Genomic DNA, 18,502 nt, shown 5'->3' on the forward strand with positions numbered 1-18,502 from the left:
AGTGCACAAATCTTGCTTATTACAAAAGTTTTTGCATATTCTGTGACTGGTTAATGAAATTTCTGTTTAATGACTCCGCTTTTTTGAAGCATCACCTCACACTCTTAGTGCTGGGGTAACTGAGCACTCCTTGCATTTGTTGCATCAACAAACACTGGCCTCAAAGGTGACAGCTGCAAGGCTCCATTCAACAGGACGGAATGGCAGAAATTCACTTTGAACATACCACAGGCACAAACACTTTCACCACAGACATCTCCCCCACTCACAAACCTTTAGCACAGAGCTAAATATAAGCATGGAACGTGTGCCTTATCATCCGCTTTAGTATCAATTGGGAATATCATATGAAACTTCCTCTGGCTGACTGCATTTGCATTTCTGTCATTATAGCCAAGATTAGTCTGACTAATCATTCACTTGTTCACAAGTGAAAAATAAACCGAACATTAACAAGCTCGTTGTTAAAATCAGATCTCGTAATCAGTGCATAGTAGTGTCATACATCTCAGTTTTGATTAAGTATTACAGATTTACTCCCCATGTGTCCCACAAGCATCTGAATTTTATCCTATGAAATATAATATCTTGGTCCCCAGAAAAGCTTGCACTCATAGACCCTTCTGTAAAATTAGTAGGTCAGTAACTTGTTTACTCTGGCAAATAGTAGGTCACAACGCAGGTCCCATCATCACCTTTACCATTTATACAAAAGGGCACTGTTTCGAGCATAAAACATAAAAAGGTTTACAAAAATGTACCAGGGGTTCAATTGGGAAATCTTTGGTCATGTCTTTATTAGTTTTGTTACTTTTTGAATGCCTTTAATGTATTAACTTTATTGTTTTAGGTAAAAAATAGTTTTCATCACTCAGTGCTATTAAATACATAGTTTGAGATGTGATGGAAATGACACTTTAAATGTACTTTCATAAATTAAATAAATGACAATTCTCCAGTGATGTGTATATATACACTGTTTGCCATTGGTAGTGGACAAATTAACTGTCACAGTTTGAAATTTGTGCTTTTAAGATTTTAAAAATTTATTTTAAAATTTATTTTCTAAAAGTTCAAGAACTTGGAAATACTTCTCTTCAATGGACATGTGACTTATTAGATACTAAAACTAAGTCCACAAAGCCAAATAATCAATATGCCTTTTCAGAGAACCCCAATTAATTACAAATCTATTCTGTCTATTCATAATTGTGTTATCAAATCTGATCAACATTTTCCTTTTTCTGGTTTTCTTGTTTTTACTCTCTCAGAGTGTGGTTAATCTAATTAGTGAACTACAGGAGCAGATGTGTAAATTCCAGGAGGAAATCAGCAATCGCATTCAGGAGCAGCGGGCCCTCGAGAGCCTGAGGGATAGTGGCACACGCGAGGCTCTCGACCAGAGCCCTGATGTGGGCCTTGGTGGCTCGGACGCTGAGGAATGCAGCTGCCGCTGTAGAAGCGGAGGAGAGAATGTAGGCAGATCCTCCATTACGTGGTGGATTTACTTCAAGACCCCTTTTTACCTCTTTGCTCTACCCTAAAACATAACCATTCCCCCATCTCACTTTTGGACACTCCAACAGGAATTACTACTAACTGCCTCTTCCTACAGTGAATCCAATGTGTCTGCGGGCTCCACTGTGGGAATCTCATGGTTATTGGTGTTTGTAGTGTGTTCTGATGAAAGAATGTAATTTATTTTGGGTATAAACCTGCATGATGGAAGCTCACTAACGCTAACGGTTGCTGAGTAGTTCCAGAGAGCTTCCAGAAGGGTTGTGGGCTTAGTGGTGACCCTATTAGATGTTTCCTCCTTGATCAATTCTGCCAGTTTTTGAGGAGCCAAGGCATCTTTTTTAGAAACTAATTAGGTTTCCCAGGAATCTCCAGAAGCTTTCTTGTATTTAACTGCACGGTGTGTGGGTTTCATGGGTCAATCCAAACACTTTCTTCTGAATTTTCTTTGAATTGATCTAAATCAGGGATGGGTAACATTGGTCCTGGAAGGTCACTGTCCTGCAGAGTTTAGCTCCGACCCTGATAAAAATCTCACTTGCCTGTAGTCTTAGTAATCAGGTGGGTTTGAGCTAAACTCTGCAGGACAGTGGCTCTTCAGGACTGATGTTGCCTATCCCTGATCTAAATGATCTTAGTGCAGAGCCCCTAAAGTGAAATTTGTATGGGAAAAAGCCCCTGGAACTTTCGAGTGTGCACAAGAAAGTTTTTCCATATGCACAAGTAAATCTCTGGGTTTTATTTTTCCAGCAATGTCAGTTTAGGGGCTCCTTACCTTAGATAGCTGTTGCCAGGATGGTAGGATACCACTCAACCACTGTAAGGCAATGTGTAATTTTTCTTCTTTGTTTTTGTTTATTCATCAGGCATTGCTACAAGAACTTCGCCTTCTTAAGAGCAAAGTTGAAGAACTGGAGGGGGAGAAATCGCAATATGAGAGGAAGCTCAAAGCCACAAAGGTAATGTATATTTAACCTGGACTCCTGTTAGTCTTCAGTCTACTAATTGGCGCTCTTGCAGTTTTGATTTGTTCATTATGAACTTTGACTACCACATCAGCATTTACTAACAGTCTCTTTAGCCATATTGGCTTAACCCCAAATGCAAACTCTCAATGTAACTTCTTGCTTTGATCTTGTAACTGTTCTATACATACTAATCGGACTCTTTATTCTATAGTTCATTGCACTCTCACAAATTCGTAAGCTCTCAGCATAATGAACATTCCTCTGGCTTTCTCTTCTTCCAGCTTTCTATCACCTATTCCCTTCATGTCTGTTACCAGTCGCTCATGACCAAACTTTCTACCCTGAAGCTCACGGTCGAGCACACTCAGGTAGAACGACAGCATTGGGAGGAGCGCTGTCGGACAGCTCAGGTGCTTAACCCCACTCCCACTCCTTATTATCCCTTGCCATCCTCCCTGAGGAGTATGACGCAAAGGAGAGGGTGATGATGGCCCTGTCCCAAAATGGCACCCTCAGTCCTTGCGTACAGAGTTTAATAATGTAATGTTGCTGGATAACACCACTAAAAAGTCCTATAGAGACAGCCCTAGAGTCCTTCATGGTCAATTGACGACACCCTTTTGAATCATAAAATGGGACACCCTAAAGTCTTGTGTACCACAGGGACACCAAAAAATGAAAGCTGCAAGTTTGCATCAAAAAGTGCCATTTTGTTCAGGGTCGATTTCATAACACTTCCACCTCTAATCAGGTCTTGGAGGTCTACATTTTCAACCAAGCTTTGTTATAGTTCCTTGAAAATGTCCACTCCTTTGGTTGTTATGCCTCTCTGAGCTCCCAGTCTCAACCCCATGCTCCTTGTGTCTCTTGAACCCTCTTCCATCTAGATTTGTTTTATTCCAGGGGCCAATCTGGGTCACCATCCTGCAGAGTTTATCTACAACCCCATATACTGTAAACACACCTGAACCAGCTAATCCGAGTCTTTAGGATCTTCAGGAACTTTCAGGCAGGTGTGTTGGAGCTAAACTTTGCAGGAAGGTTACCCTCCAGTAGCAAGATTGGACACCCTTGATTTATGAAATTGGTCGGCACTCGGTCAGTTGTTGACAAGCTTTTAACATGCACTGTGTAGTTTTGTGCAATAATATTGCAGCTTCCTGATCCTCAGTACTTGATGCTGACCTGTTTAGACAGCTCACAATTGCTCTCAAGAGCATGAGCGAATAATAGAGCTCTACATGGTCCAGCGGCAATCTTTTAAACCACGTTATGTGTGGAAGCAAGCAATGTAGGGAAACCGTATGAGTAGATGGGCTACTGGAGATCTTCCATCTGTGTTTGCCTCGTGCTCATTGATAGAAGAAGCATGTGTATGTTTTTGTAAGGATTTGCATATTAGTTCAAGTATGCATGACTACATCCTCCAGCAGATTGTTGGCTCTGTCCATCTTTGGGAATAAGGGTTGAGCACTTCAACATGGGGATATAAACAGATACACACCCCATATCCGTACATGCATCCTTTCTGTAGACTTCATTATGTCTGGTTGATTTTCTGTAGCCTGTTACTGCTCACTCAACCTTCTCATGTTTTACTAACAGCAGCAGATGGGTGGGGGTGGGGATGTTTATTTGTTGTGCCATTGGTGGCATTGAAATTATAGAAGGGTCATGTGTGATGCTATGTGCTAATACTTGAGCATTTACAAGGTCAGGATGCTCTGAGTCTGCCGCCAAAGAGTTTTTAGCCAATAATGAATAAGTTCTGATGGGGATGACGTACATGTAATCTCTTCAAGCTGATGTAAATCGAGTCGAAAATCTGTTGATTTAGCTTGCTAGGATGCTACATTGTGGAAAGAGTTGTCATAAATGTTAATTTTGCTCATAATAAATAATTTTCTGGGAAATCATATCAGAGAGGTGTGCTAGCATTTTGGTGGTGGTGGTATGTGAATGGTAGCAATATGCTACAAACACAGAAAATGTTTGCTTGTGTGGGGTATCGTAACTTTTCTTCCTGTTTTGTGACGACGTATTGGGTGCTATGTGTGAAATGCCGTTTGTCGCCCCCAGAATGGTGAACCCTGTTGTGCCTGACTGTCACATTTGTGTTGTCAGTGTTAAATTCTTCTGTTCTCCCAAAAAGCATTAATGTGATCAAGTCCATTTTGAAGATCCACCATGATGTTGTGTAAAATGTGTGCCGCCTTGTCTTTTCTTACATAAAAATGGATAAAAAAAATAATGGTTTAAAGGTGCTAAATAGGATCTTTTTGTCGACTGAGAAACCAAAGACTGTTACTGAGTTTTTGAAATGAGCGCATGCGTAAGAACAACCCCCCCCTGTTTCACAGCTCATTTCAAGGGAACGCCTCCCAAAAATCGTGCACGAGTATTGGAACACGAGTGTTTACCACGGGATTCGCTGTATCGTGTTAGTGGATTCATTATGTCGGACTCACCGCAGGTAACTCATAATCTGCAGTTGTTACTCCTGTCTCCTGACAAAAACATTGCATGTGGCGCCTGTGGAGTGTGGAAAGTTACTGGAGCGCGCAGCCGCGCTCGTCTCTCACAAGGAACGTCATGGCAGTGATTGACAAGCCAGAGGGCCAATCGTTTACGCGATGATCGCATAAACGACTGGCTGATGTTTTTAAGGCCCTACCTCCTGCACAGATGATGTATATTAATATTATTCCTTTCAGTGCACCTAATAAATAGTCTTTTATCAGTTAATAAAGACAGTTTCAAGTAATATTGCAAAAATGTATAAAACAAAACATCCTATTTAGCACCTTTAAGCTGAATATGTTTTCACCATATTTTGAAAGGTGCTAATCTGCTAAAGTGTTTCTTTTTGTTAGACTGAGATTGCCAAACTCCAGCAGCTGCTTGTTACGAAAGATGCAGAAATCGAGTGTCTACAGAATCAGCTTCTGTCCCGAGGAACTGTCAACAATGACATCACAGAGAGAGGTACATCTAAGAAGATTAAATCCTAACGGGTTGTTGAAGTGCTACAACATGCTATCGAGGCCTTAGCCCAGAATAATTTAGCATTACATTAATAAATGGCACTTTCCATAAATGGGCTACAAAACCAGTCCTGAAATTTAAGTTATCTTTTTTTAAACCAATGATCAATGAAAAAGATGCTTAACCTGAAAAATATTGATCGTCAACCTCATGTGGTTATACTAAATGTTATATGTTGTTTCTTTTATGAGGTTTACAATTTAACCCTAACCCTAACTAAGTTAGGAACGTGTCTAAATATATTTTAAAGCTATTTTGTTTGATTTACTGTTGTTTTATACAATAAAAATCAAATGGTTAGGTCATTCAAAGACGTTCTCTGTTTGTGGAAAGTACCAAATACTAGCTGCATGGGAGTGACGGTGTATGTGATGGAAAATGTTCATGTGAGTGTTGAAATTACTAACATGTGGCTTTTTTGGTAATCACTGTGGCCTCTTGTCTTGGACGCTCCCTGTTATAGAGGAAGTGTATAAGAAAAAGCTGAGAGACAAACGTAAGCGCACATTTCAGATCAACATCTCAGATTCTCCCATGCTGTACCCCAGCTTGATTCAACTGCCCCTCAGCGTCTTTCTGTCAATCTGGCTAATGTACGCTGGCATGCTGTCAAGCCTGTCACACACATCCCCTCAGTGGCTACCTGTGCGTGTGTGTGTGTGGAGGGGGTGTTATGTGTCTGATTCATGCTTGTCGTCACACCCTGCAGCCACTCATTGCTTTCCCATGGGTCTGTGAGCTCAAACTCATTCTTTACTATTAATGTAGGGCTAGGGCCAAGGCCAGTTCAGAGAAAAGAAATGATGAATCAACTAATCGCCTCACAGCTACTAAATGTTGCTGAACTTCATTTTTCATTTTAGCATTAAGCAGATAATCTCATAATTTGTGTAATTTTAACAACTCATTAGTAAATGTATTTTATTGACCGAAGTCTTAGTCAGCATAGTGTGTGAAAAGACTGACTTTATATGTAATCCTTTTTATGTTATGTTAAATATACTACATGATAATTGTAAAATATTATTAATATTATAAAAAATAATATATAAAAGCATATGAAGTATGTATATTTTTTGTAATACTTTATATGTGAAGTTAAATATATATTTTATGAATAATATTTTCAAATTATGTAATAAAGTAAAAAATGTATAAAGTATATTGGTCCCATTATATTATTAAAATAGTTGACTTTGATTTTATTTGTAATCTTTTTATTAGGTCAAATATATAGTATTATATCATTAGAAAAAAATATATGAAGTATACTTTGGCCACATTATATTATAAATTACATTATAAAATGTGATTAATATTATAATTAATAAAATAATATATTATATTTACTAAAATGTATATGTGTGATTGTGTGTTATGAATGATTATCTAATAATAATACTAAAACAGTATGATGGAAGGCTTTCCTGCTGGAAATACTAGGGAAATACATTAAGGATTTTTTATTTTTGAACATGGTAGCTGGTTAGCTGATTTAGCTGAGGTGGTCAGCCAGCTCTAACAAGGTTAACGTTGCAGGATGAGGTTGTTGACTATCATTTCAGTTTGTCTGAGCATGAAGTTCTGCTATGAAGTCTTGGAGTGAATCACAGCTTGGCTAAAAAGCATGCATCAAACCTGGACAAGCATGTACACACTTAAAGAGAATGTTGTTTTAAAGAGTGTTTCACCTGCCAGCGTATATTTCTTCTGACAAATCTTCAGAAAGACCAGCATGTCTTTCTGAGCTTTTCTGGACTGACACATGACCAAGGAGGCTGTTTTTTTCCTCCTAGAGGGCTGGTTTACCTCAACATCATCTATCTGTGTGTTTTTTAGCAACATTTTCCATTTAGATTGACTGTAGCTCAGGAAGATTTGGTTAATTCTAGTGAATCAAAGTCTGATTCTATTGAATCGATTTGACCTAAACGTTTTTCATGTGTAGTGGAATATTCCATTAAATCTATTGCACATTACAATGTTTTTGTATGGTAAATCAGCGTGCATTTTATTTTATTTTTTGTATTTAGTGTAAATTTACCTATTCAAATTTGATGCTTTGTTTGTTTGTTCAAAAACTTGCATTGTTTCTGCTTTATGAATTATGAATTATGAAAGATATCATTTAAGTTTATACAATATAGCTTGCTTCTAGTTTAACTACATTAAAACTGTAATGCTACTCATAATTTAAAGTAGCTTCCCCAACACTGCCATAATGATGTAATACTGCATATGAACTGAGTTTTACTCTTTATGTTCCAGATCAAGAGTTACAGAGGTTAAAAACGGGAATGGAGACGCTGATAGCTGCCAATAATGAAAAGGTAAGTCAGCATCTGTGCACTTGGCATTTAACAGGTCCAAAATTTGCAAGAAGCAACATACCTCTTGTAACATTTAGAGTGGTTTACTGATGGACTGAACATCTACTCCATTTTGTTTCTGTAGGATCGCCACATAGAGGAACTCAATGTTCTGTTGGGCCAGTACAGAAAATTGAAGGATGGCTTGGCCCATTGTCAAGGTACATGGTTATGTGTTTGATAAACTCCATCTTGCTTCTTCAATGTTTTAGTCTTCGCTTTGCTAGATGAATTTGTCCCACAACATAGCTGAAGCTAATTCTGTTTCTCTCTCCCTTCAGTGACCAATGATACATTGCTGTGTGGCAGCAGTGAAGAGGATCTTAGTGGCAACCGAAAAATAAAAGCCCTGACCCATAGAGTGTACTCGGACATCATCAGATCAGAACTACAGGTACCGTTTCAAAGGGTCATATCATGAAAACTACATTATGATTGTTTTTAGTGCACCTTGATTAATATTATAAGTAGACTTCTGGGGAATCATAAAATGCTAAAATACAAAAAAGCAAAGATTATGTCCCATTCGGCTCCATATTTCTATTCAACTTCAATTATATGTTAAGTTCCTGTTGTTCCCAATGACATTTTGTGTTTATTTTCCTTTCCACAGATGTCTTCCCGAGGCCCGTCACCACTCCTGGTCTCTCCTCCGTGTCTACAGAGGGAACTGGACTCCAGGTGAGCGAGAGGTTGTATTATTAACAGTACACTGATGATAGTAGAGCTCAGAGTCCCCAGTGGGCTGCTCTTCTTAAAGGCATTAGGGATCAGAAGGCATTTATGGGAGGAGGACCATTTTGCTGCAAATTCGCTGTCCCAATCGTTCACCCAAGCTAATGTGATTTTGTCACCTCTATCTCTCTTCCTTGCACTCCATCCAAATCTATCCTTCTCTGGCCCAGCTGTCGCAGTATACAGCCCTCCATGGAGACCTCGATGGTATCCATTGGCGATTTGGGCTTTTACAGCAGACAATGGCAAGTGGAGTGTGTGTGTTTGTGCTTGTTTAAAAGGCTTTCCAATGCAGCATTGGCTTTTTGTTGTGATGTCATTAGCAGGGTTTCCATCCAAATGTGAAGCAAATATTCTCCATTCATTTGATCAATAAAACCCTCAAAATCCACTTGTCACTCAAAACACCGGAGTTTTTGTTCAGTGCTAACTTAACCCTTATGCGGTCTTCGGGGTCTTTTTGACCCACAAATGATGTTTACTCAAATAAAAAAATGTTTTCTCTTTGTCCAAATGGCATGAGACTTTGTACGGTGGTTAACACTTTTAAGATCTACAAATAAAAAATAAAAAATTGGAGTGATTTGATGAAAAAGAGTTTTTATGTTAGTGTAAAAAAAAAAAAAAAGTTACATTCGTGGTCTTCGGGGTCTCTGGAGACCCCGGGCAACAAAATGTAATTTTGTAACAATATAATATATTTTTTTTAAAACAATGTAATTTTACTCTGTATATTAATGTTTTTGTTTTTTTTCTCAACATTTGTGCAGTTTTTGGAGGATTTGTGATTTCTTTTAAATTTATATAAATAAATTAAAAAATATTTTTTGAAATAGGCATTTTATGCATGAACATTACAGGCTTTTTTATGTAAAATTCACTTTATGAAAGGCCCAGATTTCTAACTTTCATTCATGGGGATAACATGGATAATTTGACATGGTTTAGTCTAAGATTTTTGCCCATCTTTTGAAAAATGCTGTTTTAAAAGTAAAAAAAAATCACTTACCAGTAGATGGCTGCAGAGCTCCACTATTTGCTATGTGCTATTTGAATGACTGAAGGAAATCTTTTCACAAGTATTTTTCAGTTGGATTCATATCTAAAAGTTATGAAATCACAATTATAACAATAAAAATTACTTTGTCAAAGTTTAGCAATTTTTGTGCAGGGCAAAATCAGTTTTTTGATAAGAATTTTATAATAAAAATAATAAAATAAATAATTTTTATTTTTGCGTGCGTGCGTGCGTGTGTGTGTGAGTATGTCCATTTTGTATTGGGGATGTTTTTTGCATTTTTGGAAGTGTGCCACTTAATTTCTGTCTGTGTGTGTTGTGCGTTGTTTCTGATTTTGAGAAAGGATTTTGTCCAACTTCTAAGTGGGGTCTCTGGAGATTACATTATTGATGATATTATTGAAAAACTGATTTTTCATTTTCAGTACAGAAAATGCTAAACTTAGTAAAAAGTAATTTTTATTGTTATAATTGTGATTTCATAACATTTAGATATGAATCCAACTGGAAAAAAACTTGTAAAAAGATGTCTTTCAGTCATTCAAATAGCACATAGCATATAGTGGAGCTCTGCAGCCATCTACTGGTAAAAAATATAGTTTTTTTACTTTTATAACTGCATTTTCCAAAAGATGGGCAAAAATCTTAAGGCATCTTTACACAGCCGATTTATGGCTGTTCTGAAGCGGGTCTGTACCTGCTCAGAATTCAGTGTAAAGACGCAATGCCGTGTTAAAGAAGACCTAAAATACGCCGGGTCTGACTCACCTCAGCCCCTAGTATCAAAGGCGAGTCTGATACTGTTCTGGTTCAGTGTAAATGAACGCGAAATATAGCCGCTCTAAACTACGTCATTGTCATGACAACCAAAAGCATTCCAGTCAGCTCAGGCGGCGCGAGATTCAAGAAGCAGGAGACGAAACATATAACTTAGGGCAAATAATAAAAATAATGTCTTCCAACAAGGGGCATTGAAGTAAAAGAGTCCTGTACTCACATCGTGAAGCAAACCACCAAAATAACAGCAGAGAATCGTCGTGTGTCATTAATTGGCTTTCGCCGTTTGTAATCTTCCCATGAAGAGACTGTCAGATCAACGCGCTGCTACATTTCTCTCAGATAAGGTAAATGCTTAACACAATCGGCGTCACTTTGATTGTGTACTGTTATATTATATTCCAAAAATCATCTCCTTGAGGACGATATTTCTCCCACGTACACACGACGGTCTGTCTGGTGATCTGCTGCTGCCTGATACACGCAAATGCTAGCATCATTTGTTATTTCTGTCTCTTTGAAAAAAAAAAAATGTTCGACCTCTTTTAATCCTGTTGTGAACTAACGTTACCCGGTGTAATAATGAATATTTTTTTTGTTGCATCGTTAAATTTTTATTATGACAAACATCAAAGCGTGAGATATAGCACGCAGTTTACTAACTTGTTACTTTAAATGTTCGTATTTTTTTTTATTTCGAGTTATATTTCATTGTTTATTATTTAATTATTTTTAAATTAATTTTGTTAAAACTGTTAGTTTTGAAATACTTATGTTCAAAGCATTGTTTCCCGCGATTTTAATTCCTGTGTAAATGCGTTTATGCCGCTTCAGAACAGCATTAAACGTTCTGTGTAAATGCACATTTTTGTGGTATTATGCCGCTTCAGAGTTGGTTTCTATGCCGCTTTTTCTGTGTAAAGATGCCTTTACACTAAACCATGTCAAATTATCCATGTTATCCCCATGAATGAAAGTTAGAAATCTGGGCCTTTCATAAAGTGAATTTTACATAAAAAGCTGCTTTTGCATAAAAACCTATTTTTAAAAAATATTTTTTAATTTATTTATATAAATTTAAAAGATATCACAAATCCTCCAAAAACTGCACAAATGTTGAGTAAAAACATTAATAAACAGAGTAAAATTACATTGGTTTTTAAAAAATATATTATATTGTTACAAAATTGCATTTTGTTGCCGGGGTCAGTCCCTTATGCGAAGACCGCATAAGGGTTAAACACCTCTGATTGGCCATTGAGTTCAAGAAGCATTGCTCAATGCTGCAAAACACGTTGTAAATAGAAACCTTACGCATTGGATCGTTTGACAAACCAATATGCTATTATTATTACGGAGAGAACTGATCCTAGACCAGCAGTTATGGGTAGCTTTTCTCGCTTAAAAAACAATAAGATGCAGCAGCAGGCAGTGGTTTGAGTGAGAAAATTCAACGCTAGTCTCAATGTATTTGCAGTCCTTGTTTTTCTCTTTGCGAGACTCGAATAACTTTTGTGTAATGAAATCATCAGGCACACGGAGAGAAAGACGCAACGGTGTGTCGGCACCCACTGGCAAAAACATAAATCAGCTCCCATGGTATTGGTAACCTAGTAACCAACAGTAAATAAAACGGCATCAGCGGAAACAGCCGATTAGTAACGTGGGTTTAATGTTCGCTACGTCAGAATTTATTCGGCAAATGCATTTCCATCTATCGTTATTCGCATTTACTCTTTTTCGCAAAAACCAAAAACCACCTCGAGCGAGCATAAAACTTTTTTCTCGAAATTTGGCGTTCCCATCACTCATTTCTAATGCAATACTTCAAAATGCGCATAAAAACAGTGTATTGGAAGCATATCATCGATCTAGTCAAGGATGACTAAGGATTTCTTGTGATATTCCGATTGGACCTCTGGTTCTAATTTCATCTTTTGTTTTTAACCATGTGTGCTGTATGTGTAGACATTTGTTAGTCCATGACGTAACCTGAGCCAGTGAGATGCTCTTAGTCCGCAACAACGTAAGCAGAGCTTGTTTAATATAATTGTTCATGATTTTATTTTCAGGTCAATGCAGCGGATGCTGTCCACCAGCTTGGAAGATCTCCAAAGTGGGAGCTTACAGATGGTACGAACACCTGAATCATTTTGGTCTAAATAAATGTGACTCTTCAGCTTCTTGTGGCCAACTAACTCAACTAACAAAATGCTTTGAGTATGAATGTCTCAGCTCAACTTAAATCTCTTTTAATACTAGATTTAGATTAACAATAGTGCTTTGTTGTATCTTTTAACATACGACGTGACTAACTGAGTGTATTTTTGTGTGTTTATACTGTTGGTTTTTCTTAAGCATGTAGTGGGCCAACCGGTAGAGGCTGTTTTAGAGGTACTACCAGCTAACATAAACCAATAAAATAAAGCAAACACAACACCATAACCACAACAATAGCCTTTGCTGTGTGCACATGCATTAATTAACATCGCATATGCTTTGCTTTTTGTTTGCCTGGCTTATTTTAACAAAAAATGCTTATTAACAAGAAAACACATACACCTGTTCATTCTAGTCATTCTAATAAAATATGTATTTATTTATTATACTATGTATAATTTTCCTTATATTCTAAAGCTGTTTGTTATTATTAATTCATATGGTTAATATATTTAATATACTCATTATACCGTAGCAACATAAATCGTAAGATAAATGTATTTCTTCTGCAGAACCGATATAATCAGGAAAATAACAAATACCAGACGCTCCCAGGCAAGTTTAGTCGTCCAGAGCAGAATGGAGTGAGACTGCCTTCGTCTTCCCCACTACAGTTGTCCCCTGATGAAAGTGAAGACAGTGAATTCAACCTAAGTAAGCAATCGTCTCATAGCACCCATAATTCCTTGTGTCAAAATCATGTCACATGGGCTGTGTCTGAAAACAGTATATTTAGAGTGTACAATGATTATTTCTTTCTAGAATACAATATATTAAATTATATATATAAATAAATATCTTCATACACTGCCTGCATTTTTCAACTTTCAGACACCCATAAATTCTGTTTTATACTATGACCTTTGACCTTACTAACACTATTATGACTGTGCTTTTTTGCTCTTCTATTTCCTGAGCTCAACAGACTATTCTTACTACTTCTGTCTTCTAAGCTTTTTGACCATAACAGCTTTTTTTAACACTACAGTGTCTTTGCATGGGCTTCTGTGTATCTTCCCTTTACTCTTTCTCTCTGACTAATCCATCTCTCGGGCTGTGTGGCTGTCTCCGCACACGTTTCCCCTCTCTCACTCCCTGTGAAGATCGCTGCCGAAGCGCCAGCGCTCCAGCTTTAGGTATTGTCCTCTCAATCTCACGTTAGCATACGACCACAGAGCACACTCTTGCTGTGTCATATTGGATTTAACCTAAGCTCTCCTATCCTGATTCTTTAAAGCTGAAAGCAGAGAGTTTTTTCTCTCTCTCTCTCTTTCTCCACTCAGAGATTAGACTTAGTTTATATGAGCCTTGCTGCTTTGCTTTGAGTTTAAACTGGTGCCATGTGATGCAAATATAATGTACTGTATATGGAGGGGGGAAAAAAGGAATAAGGAAAAATCCATTTATGCTTCATATATAGAAGTCTCATGCTAAAAGCCGGAAATGTTTGAGCGTTTACCCTGCTTTAGTTTGGTTATTATTCAAAGTCTTGATTTATTCTAGAGTAGGACTCTCAAACTCAAATTACCTCCATCGAGCAGTTTTTCATAAAATGTGGTTTTACAACTGGCATATCTATATCTATACTGGCCTATTTGGATGTGAGCAAAAACATGCCGTTTTTGTGTGTCCCTTTAAATGCAAATGAGCTGCTGCTCCTGGCCCGCTTTCCAAAAGAGGGTGGAGCTTAAACAGCTCATGCTTCGGTTGCTCAACAACAACAACAAAGCAGGAAAATCTCACACAGCCAAAATGACGATTGTCAGTAACGGTGTTCAGCCTTATATTGTCGGACACTGATGGAGAGACTCTAGAAGAAGTTACAATTTTTAGAACGCAACTGGATGTTTCCGAATGGTTAGTGGATAAATTTATGTAGTTGCTGTGCAGTTGATTCAACTCATCGACTAGCATGTGACGTCATGTTAATCTTTTTGGTGAATCCGGCGTTGACTTGACCCTGGTTTGTGAAGCGGCTTAAAATGACGGCATGGTAACAACACTCTATTACAACAACTCTTCCTCTTCTCTAAAGCAGCCCAACATGGCCTCACCCCCTTTGTTGCGTGTTCTCGGGGTCAGGGTTTATGTAAATTTTAGGGTTGGTGATGTCACTAACCCAGGAAGAAGCTCGTTGTAGTCCCTACCAGCCGTTTGTTGTAGTCCCTAAACAGAGAATTCTTTAAAATTCAGCAAATAATGGGCTAGTTTTATGTTTGAGGTCACGAATATGAGCCCATTCGTGATCTCAAACATATTCTCAAAACTATATAATTTTCAACATCTTCAAAATCAATAATTCGATCGCTAACAGCTTCACCAGATCAATCCAGTAACAGTTAGTCATATTTGATTGCGTTCAGTACTTGTTCTGCAGTAAATCGCTGAGCCATTTCATGTTTTTCTTATTCTTTCGTTTTCTGTCTGAATGAGTCGTCACCTCAGCATTGTGTATCAGACATTGCCACCTTGTGGAATAAAGGTGAATTGCACTTATTCCGACATCTAAGATTCAATTATTGTTGTGCAGAAAAAATATACGTACACTCATACACACCTCGGGTCGTTTGCGACCCTATACAATTTTACAAAAAATTAATACAAAAATAAGCATTCTTTTATAATTTTATGATTTTTTTTTTCTTGTTATATTCTTTTATAATGATTTGTTCGAGGAATACCAAGAAGGTTGATGTCTAACTTTAAAAAATGAATGAAGAGGAGGGTAGTGAATGACGTCCTGGGTCACTAAAGACCCGAGGTATGCATTTAAGGGTTAATTGGCATATTTCAAATGTTATATTTTCTATTTCATCTGCAGCAAAGGCTATTTTATAAAATGATTATTCTTCAATTTTGGAATTTGAACACAAGAAACACAAGAAAACATTCAACACAGCATTGTCACATTAGTCTTTGCTTTCTTTTCCTCTGCTTCCTTGCATGGCTAATATATGGCTCAGGGTTGGCGGGGGAAAGCATGATCAGTTTGTGGTTGGTGGGTACAGATAGAATATAAAACATAGAAACGCATAAATCTGTCAAAACAAGTGGATTACTTCCTGTTCACAGGAAAGACAGAGAAGACAGATGACTCGACTTTGTCTGACCTTTCGCCAATGTCGTCTGGAGTAGAATCAGGTCAGCAGTCACCTGTTTCACCAGAGCACAAGAAGAACCAGAAAGGCATCCGAAAACTGTGGGGAAAGTGAGTATTTGTTGGTCAAAAACAGCAACTGAAAAGCATTTATATGTTTTTAAGTGGAACAAAATATTTTTTAGTTGATTTTACCCATTTTACTCTATTTCACAGGATCAGGAGAACACAGTCAGGCAGTCTTCCTGCTGACGGTTCTGATTCCGACTTCAAGAGAGGGGGTTTCAGAGCCACGGCCGGCCCTCGACTCGCCTGCCTGGGCATTGGTTCTTCAGCACGGTATCCCAGCTTCTACACTTCAGAGACATACGCAAGCACCTTCATTCTTGTTTCTCATTTTCTGCATTTGTTTTCTGCAGCGACATGAACGCCCCCTTCTCGAAATGGTCATGTGATCAGGTGTGTGCGTGGATGGAGGACTTTGGCCTGGGTCAGTACGTGCAAATGGCCAGACAGTGGGTGACTAGCGGTCAGACTCTACTCTCTGCATCCTCGCAGGACATGGAGAAGGTGAGAGATACAAGATTTCAGCACATGTTTGAAAGACTTTGGGATGAAAAATAACAAATTCACATCCAGAGTGTCCATGTTTTAACAATCTGATGTCCTCATGCAACACCTGGCGGCTCCTGTAAAATGATTTGGCTATGCCTCTCGCTTCATATCGTTGTGGTGCCACTCAAATTCTGGTTTGGTTCTACCTGCCAGGGCAGCTTTAACCTCTGTTCCACGCCAGTTACGCTGCGTGACTTAGTAATTTGTTTTGCCCTCAAACACACTCAGTTAAATGTTCGGCTTTACAAGACTTTACACTTCCTTCAATGAACACTTCCTTGATATTGATAGATGCCATTACCAAAGAAACAATATGCTGTCGTAACTATCTTGATTTCTGAATTGGTTTTCACATTTAGGAGCTGGGAATTAAACATCCACTACACAAGAAGAAGCTCCAGCTGGCTCTGCGCTCCTTCAGCACCAAACTCACAGAGAAATCCTCTGAACTCGACCACATCTGGGTCACACGTATGTACCTACAGTGCTCGTAGAACGGATCTGGTAGTCACTTTTCTTGCATTTAAGTTTGGCCATGTAACAGTTCTTTTCTTCTACTGGTAACCCAAAATAATACTGGCTAGACATAGTTTTAACTTGCTAGCTAATGTAATTGACTTATTTATTTAGCTTGTTATCAGAAATAATCTACTCTAGAGTGACTCAAACCATTGAAACCATGTTATTTGTACACAGGATGGCTGGATGATATCGGATTACCGCAGTACAAAGACCAGTTTAATGAAGGACGTGTCGATGGTAGAATGCTGCAGTACTTGACAGTGGTAAATATCTTTGGTTAACAATCAAATTAGATGACTGGAATTAATGTACAGTATCAAATGAGATTAATATTTGGGTTTTTGTTTCATTTTCAGAATGATCTGCTGTTCCTGAAAGTCACCAGTCAGCTGCATCATCTCAGCATCAAGTGTGCTATCCACGTCCTACATGTAAACAAGTTCAACCCCAACTGCCTCAAAAGACGACCTGGAGATGAGGTGTGAATTAAATAAACAGAAACAAAGAGAGGGCTGTCTACTTCAACACTTTCAGGACTGATAATGCACATTATGGATATGCTAATTCATGTTGTTTTGGCAGAATAAGACATCCCCTTCTGAGGTTGTCCAGTGGTCCAATCACCGTGTGATGGAGTGGCTCAGATCGGTTGACCTGGCAGAATATGCCCCCAATCTGAGAGGCAGCGGAGTGCATGGAGGACTCATAGTGAGTAACTCAAGTCAAACTTTGTCCTGCTACTTCTTAAAGGTGAAGTATACAGTTTCTGCGGCACTAGTGGCACCTAGCGGAATTACAAAAATACAGCATATTTTGCAAACTCCATATTGCGCTTTGGTCTTTTTTTATATATATATAACCTCAATAAGACCAGAGATTGTTCATTAATGATTCTATATAAAGAGGCAAGAGCAAGGACACATTTGTGTGCATTTTGTTAATGATTTCGCTGGAAAGAATAGAGATTAGCCACAACACCATTAGCGATAGATTGACGTCTGTGTGAAGACGAGCCACAAGAGAACGTTCCACCACTAATAACTACGGCATAATTTAAAAGACAACACATTCCAGCACCAGATCGCTTCTTATTTAACACAAATTAACATCAACTGGATGTTTCATTTGCATTATAGGCTATTTGTGCAGCAAAATGTTTCAAAAATGTGGTGGGGACATGTCCCACCTGCAAATACCCCCAAATTATGTTATCAACCAAACAAAAGCACATTCTTTCCAACCAAACAAAAGCACATTCTTTCCATGAGTGTTGTCACGAGTCGCGCTCTCACTGATATCTGCGCGCGTCCGGTTGAGTGCGAGAGTGAAGGAAATCCCCCTGCGGGCTGAAAGATTTGTGTTCGCACGCTCAACGTTTTTCATTAAAATAACGCAATAGAAACCGCCTCGAATAAACTATAAAAAGGTGAAGATAATCATGTCTGAAAGCTTCAATCGATTTTTCATTGATTAAATCAATGGAGAATATGCTCGAACACCCACGGGATCGGTGCCTATGGTGGACAGCCATTATTTGGTGCAGCACCATGAACATTAAATTGGGTTGAATGTATTTTAAAGGTGCCATTGAACATTTTTTTACAAGATGTAATATAAG

At 38.2% G+C, this 18,502-nt stretch overlaps 1 protein-coding gene and 1 long non-coding RNA gene across 20 annotated transcripts in view; one reads left to right on the forward strand and one right to left on the reverse strand.

Annotated features, from left to right (window-relative positions):
- The window catches only part of LOC137015138 (uncharacterized), a 93,596-nt gene extending 77,515 nt beyond the window's left edge, over positions 1-16,081 (reverse strand). Inside the window, exons 1-2 of the long non-coding RNA XR_010893921.1 lie at positions 15,943-16,081; positions 15,761-15,847 (exon numbers count right to left, since the gene is read on the reverse strand). This is a non-coding gene — a long non-coding RNA (uncharacterized lncRNA). The remainder of the gene's footprint in view (positions 1-15,760; positions 15,848-15,942) is intronic.
- The window catches only part of ppfibp2b (PPFIA binding protein 2b), a 70,067-nt gene that overhangs the window by 45,276 nt on the left and 6,289 nt on the right, over positions 1-18,502 (forward strand). For 6 of the 19 annotated variants that reach the window (XM_067379863.1, XM_067379859.1, XM_067379865.1 and 3 more), the window contains 20 exons: positions 1,272-1,475; positions 2,385-2,477; positions 2,768-2,896; positions 5,360-5,471; positions 5,995-6,027; positions 7,800-7,861; positions 7,986-8,061; positions 8,182-8,294; positions 8,514-8,581; positions 8,806-8,880; positions 12,503-12,563; positions 12,789-12,824; positions 13,163-13,304; positions 15,723-15,858; positions 15,964-16,086; positions 16,167-16,317; positions 16,722-16,833; positions 17,059-17,147; positions 17,241-17,363; positions 17,467-17,592. In XM_067379863.1, the coding sequence (XP_067235964.1) occupies positions 1,272-1,475; positions 2,385-2,477; positions 2,768-2,896; positions 5,360-5,471; positions 5,995-6,027; positions 7,800-7,861; positions 7,986-8,061; positions 8,182-8,294; positions 8,514-8,581; positions 8,806-8,880; positions 12,503-12,563; positions 12,789-12,824; positions 13,163-13,304; positions 15,723-15,858; positions 15,964-16,086; positions 16,167-16,317; positions 16,722-16,833; positions 17,059-17,147; positions 17,241-17,363; positions 17,467-17,592 (2,064 nt within the window). The remainder of the gene's footprint in view (positions 1-1,271; positions 1,476-2,384; positions 2,478-2,767; positions 2,897-5,359; positions 5,472-5,994; positions 6,028-7,799; positions 7,862-7,985; positions 8,062-8,181; positions 8,295-8,513; positions 8,582-8,805; positions 8,881-12,502; positions 12,564-12,788; positions 12,825-13,162; positions 13,305-15,722; positions 15,859-15,963; positions 16,087-16,166; positions 16,318-16,721; positions 16,834-17,058; positions 17,148-17,240; positions 17,364-17,466; positions 17,593-18,502) is intronic. The other 13 variants (XM_067379875.1, XM_067379868.1, XM_067379876.1 and 10 more) reach the window with 10 other exon arrangements.

This window comes from Chanodichthys erythropterus, chromosome 24 (assembly GCF_024489055.1).
Source record: "Chanodichthys erythropterus isolate Z2021 chromosome 24, ASM2448905v1, whole genome shotgun sequence".
Classification (NCBI taxonomy): domain Eukaryota; kingdom Metazoa; phylum Chordata; class Actinopteri; order Cypriniformes; family Xenocyprididae; genus Chanodichthys; species Chanodichthys erythropterus.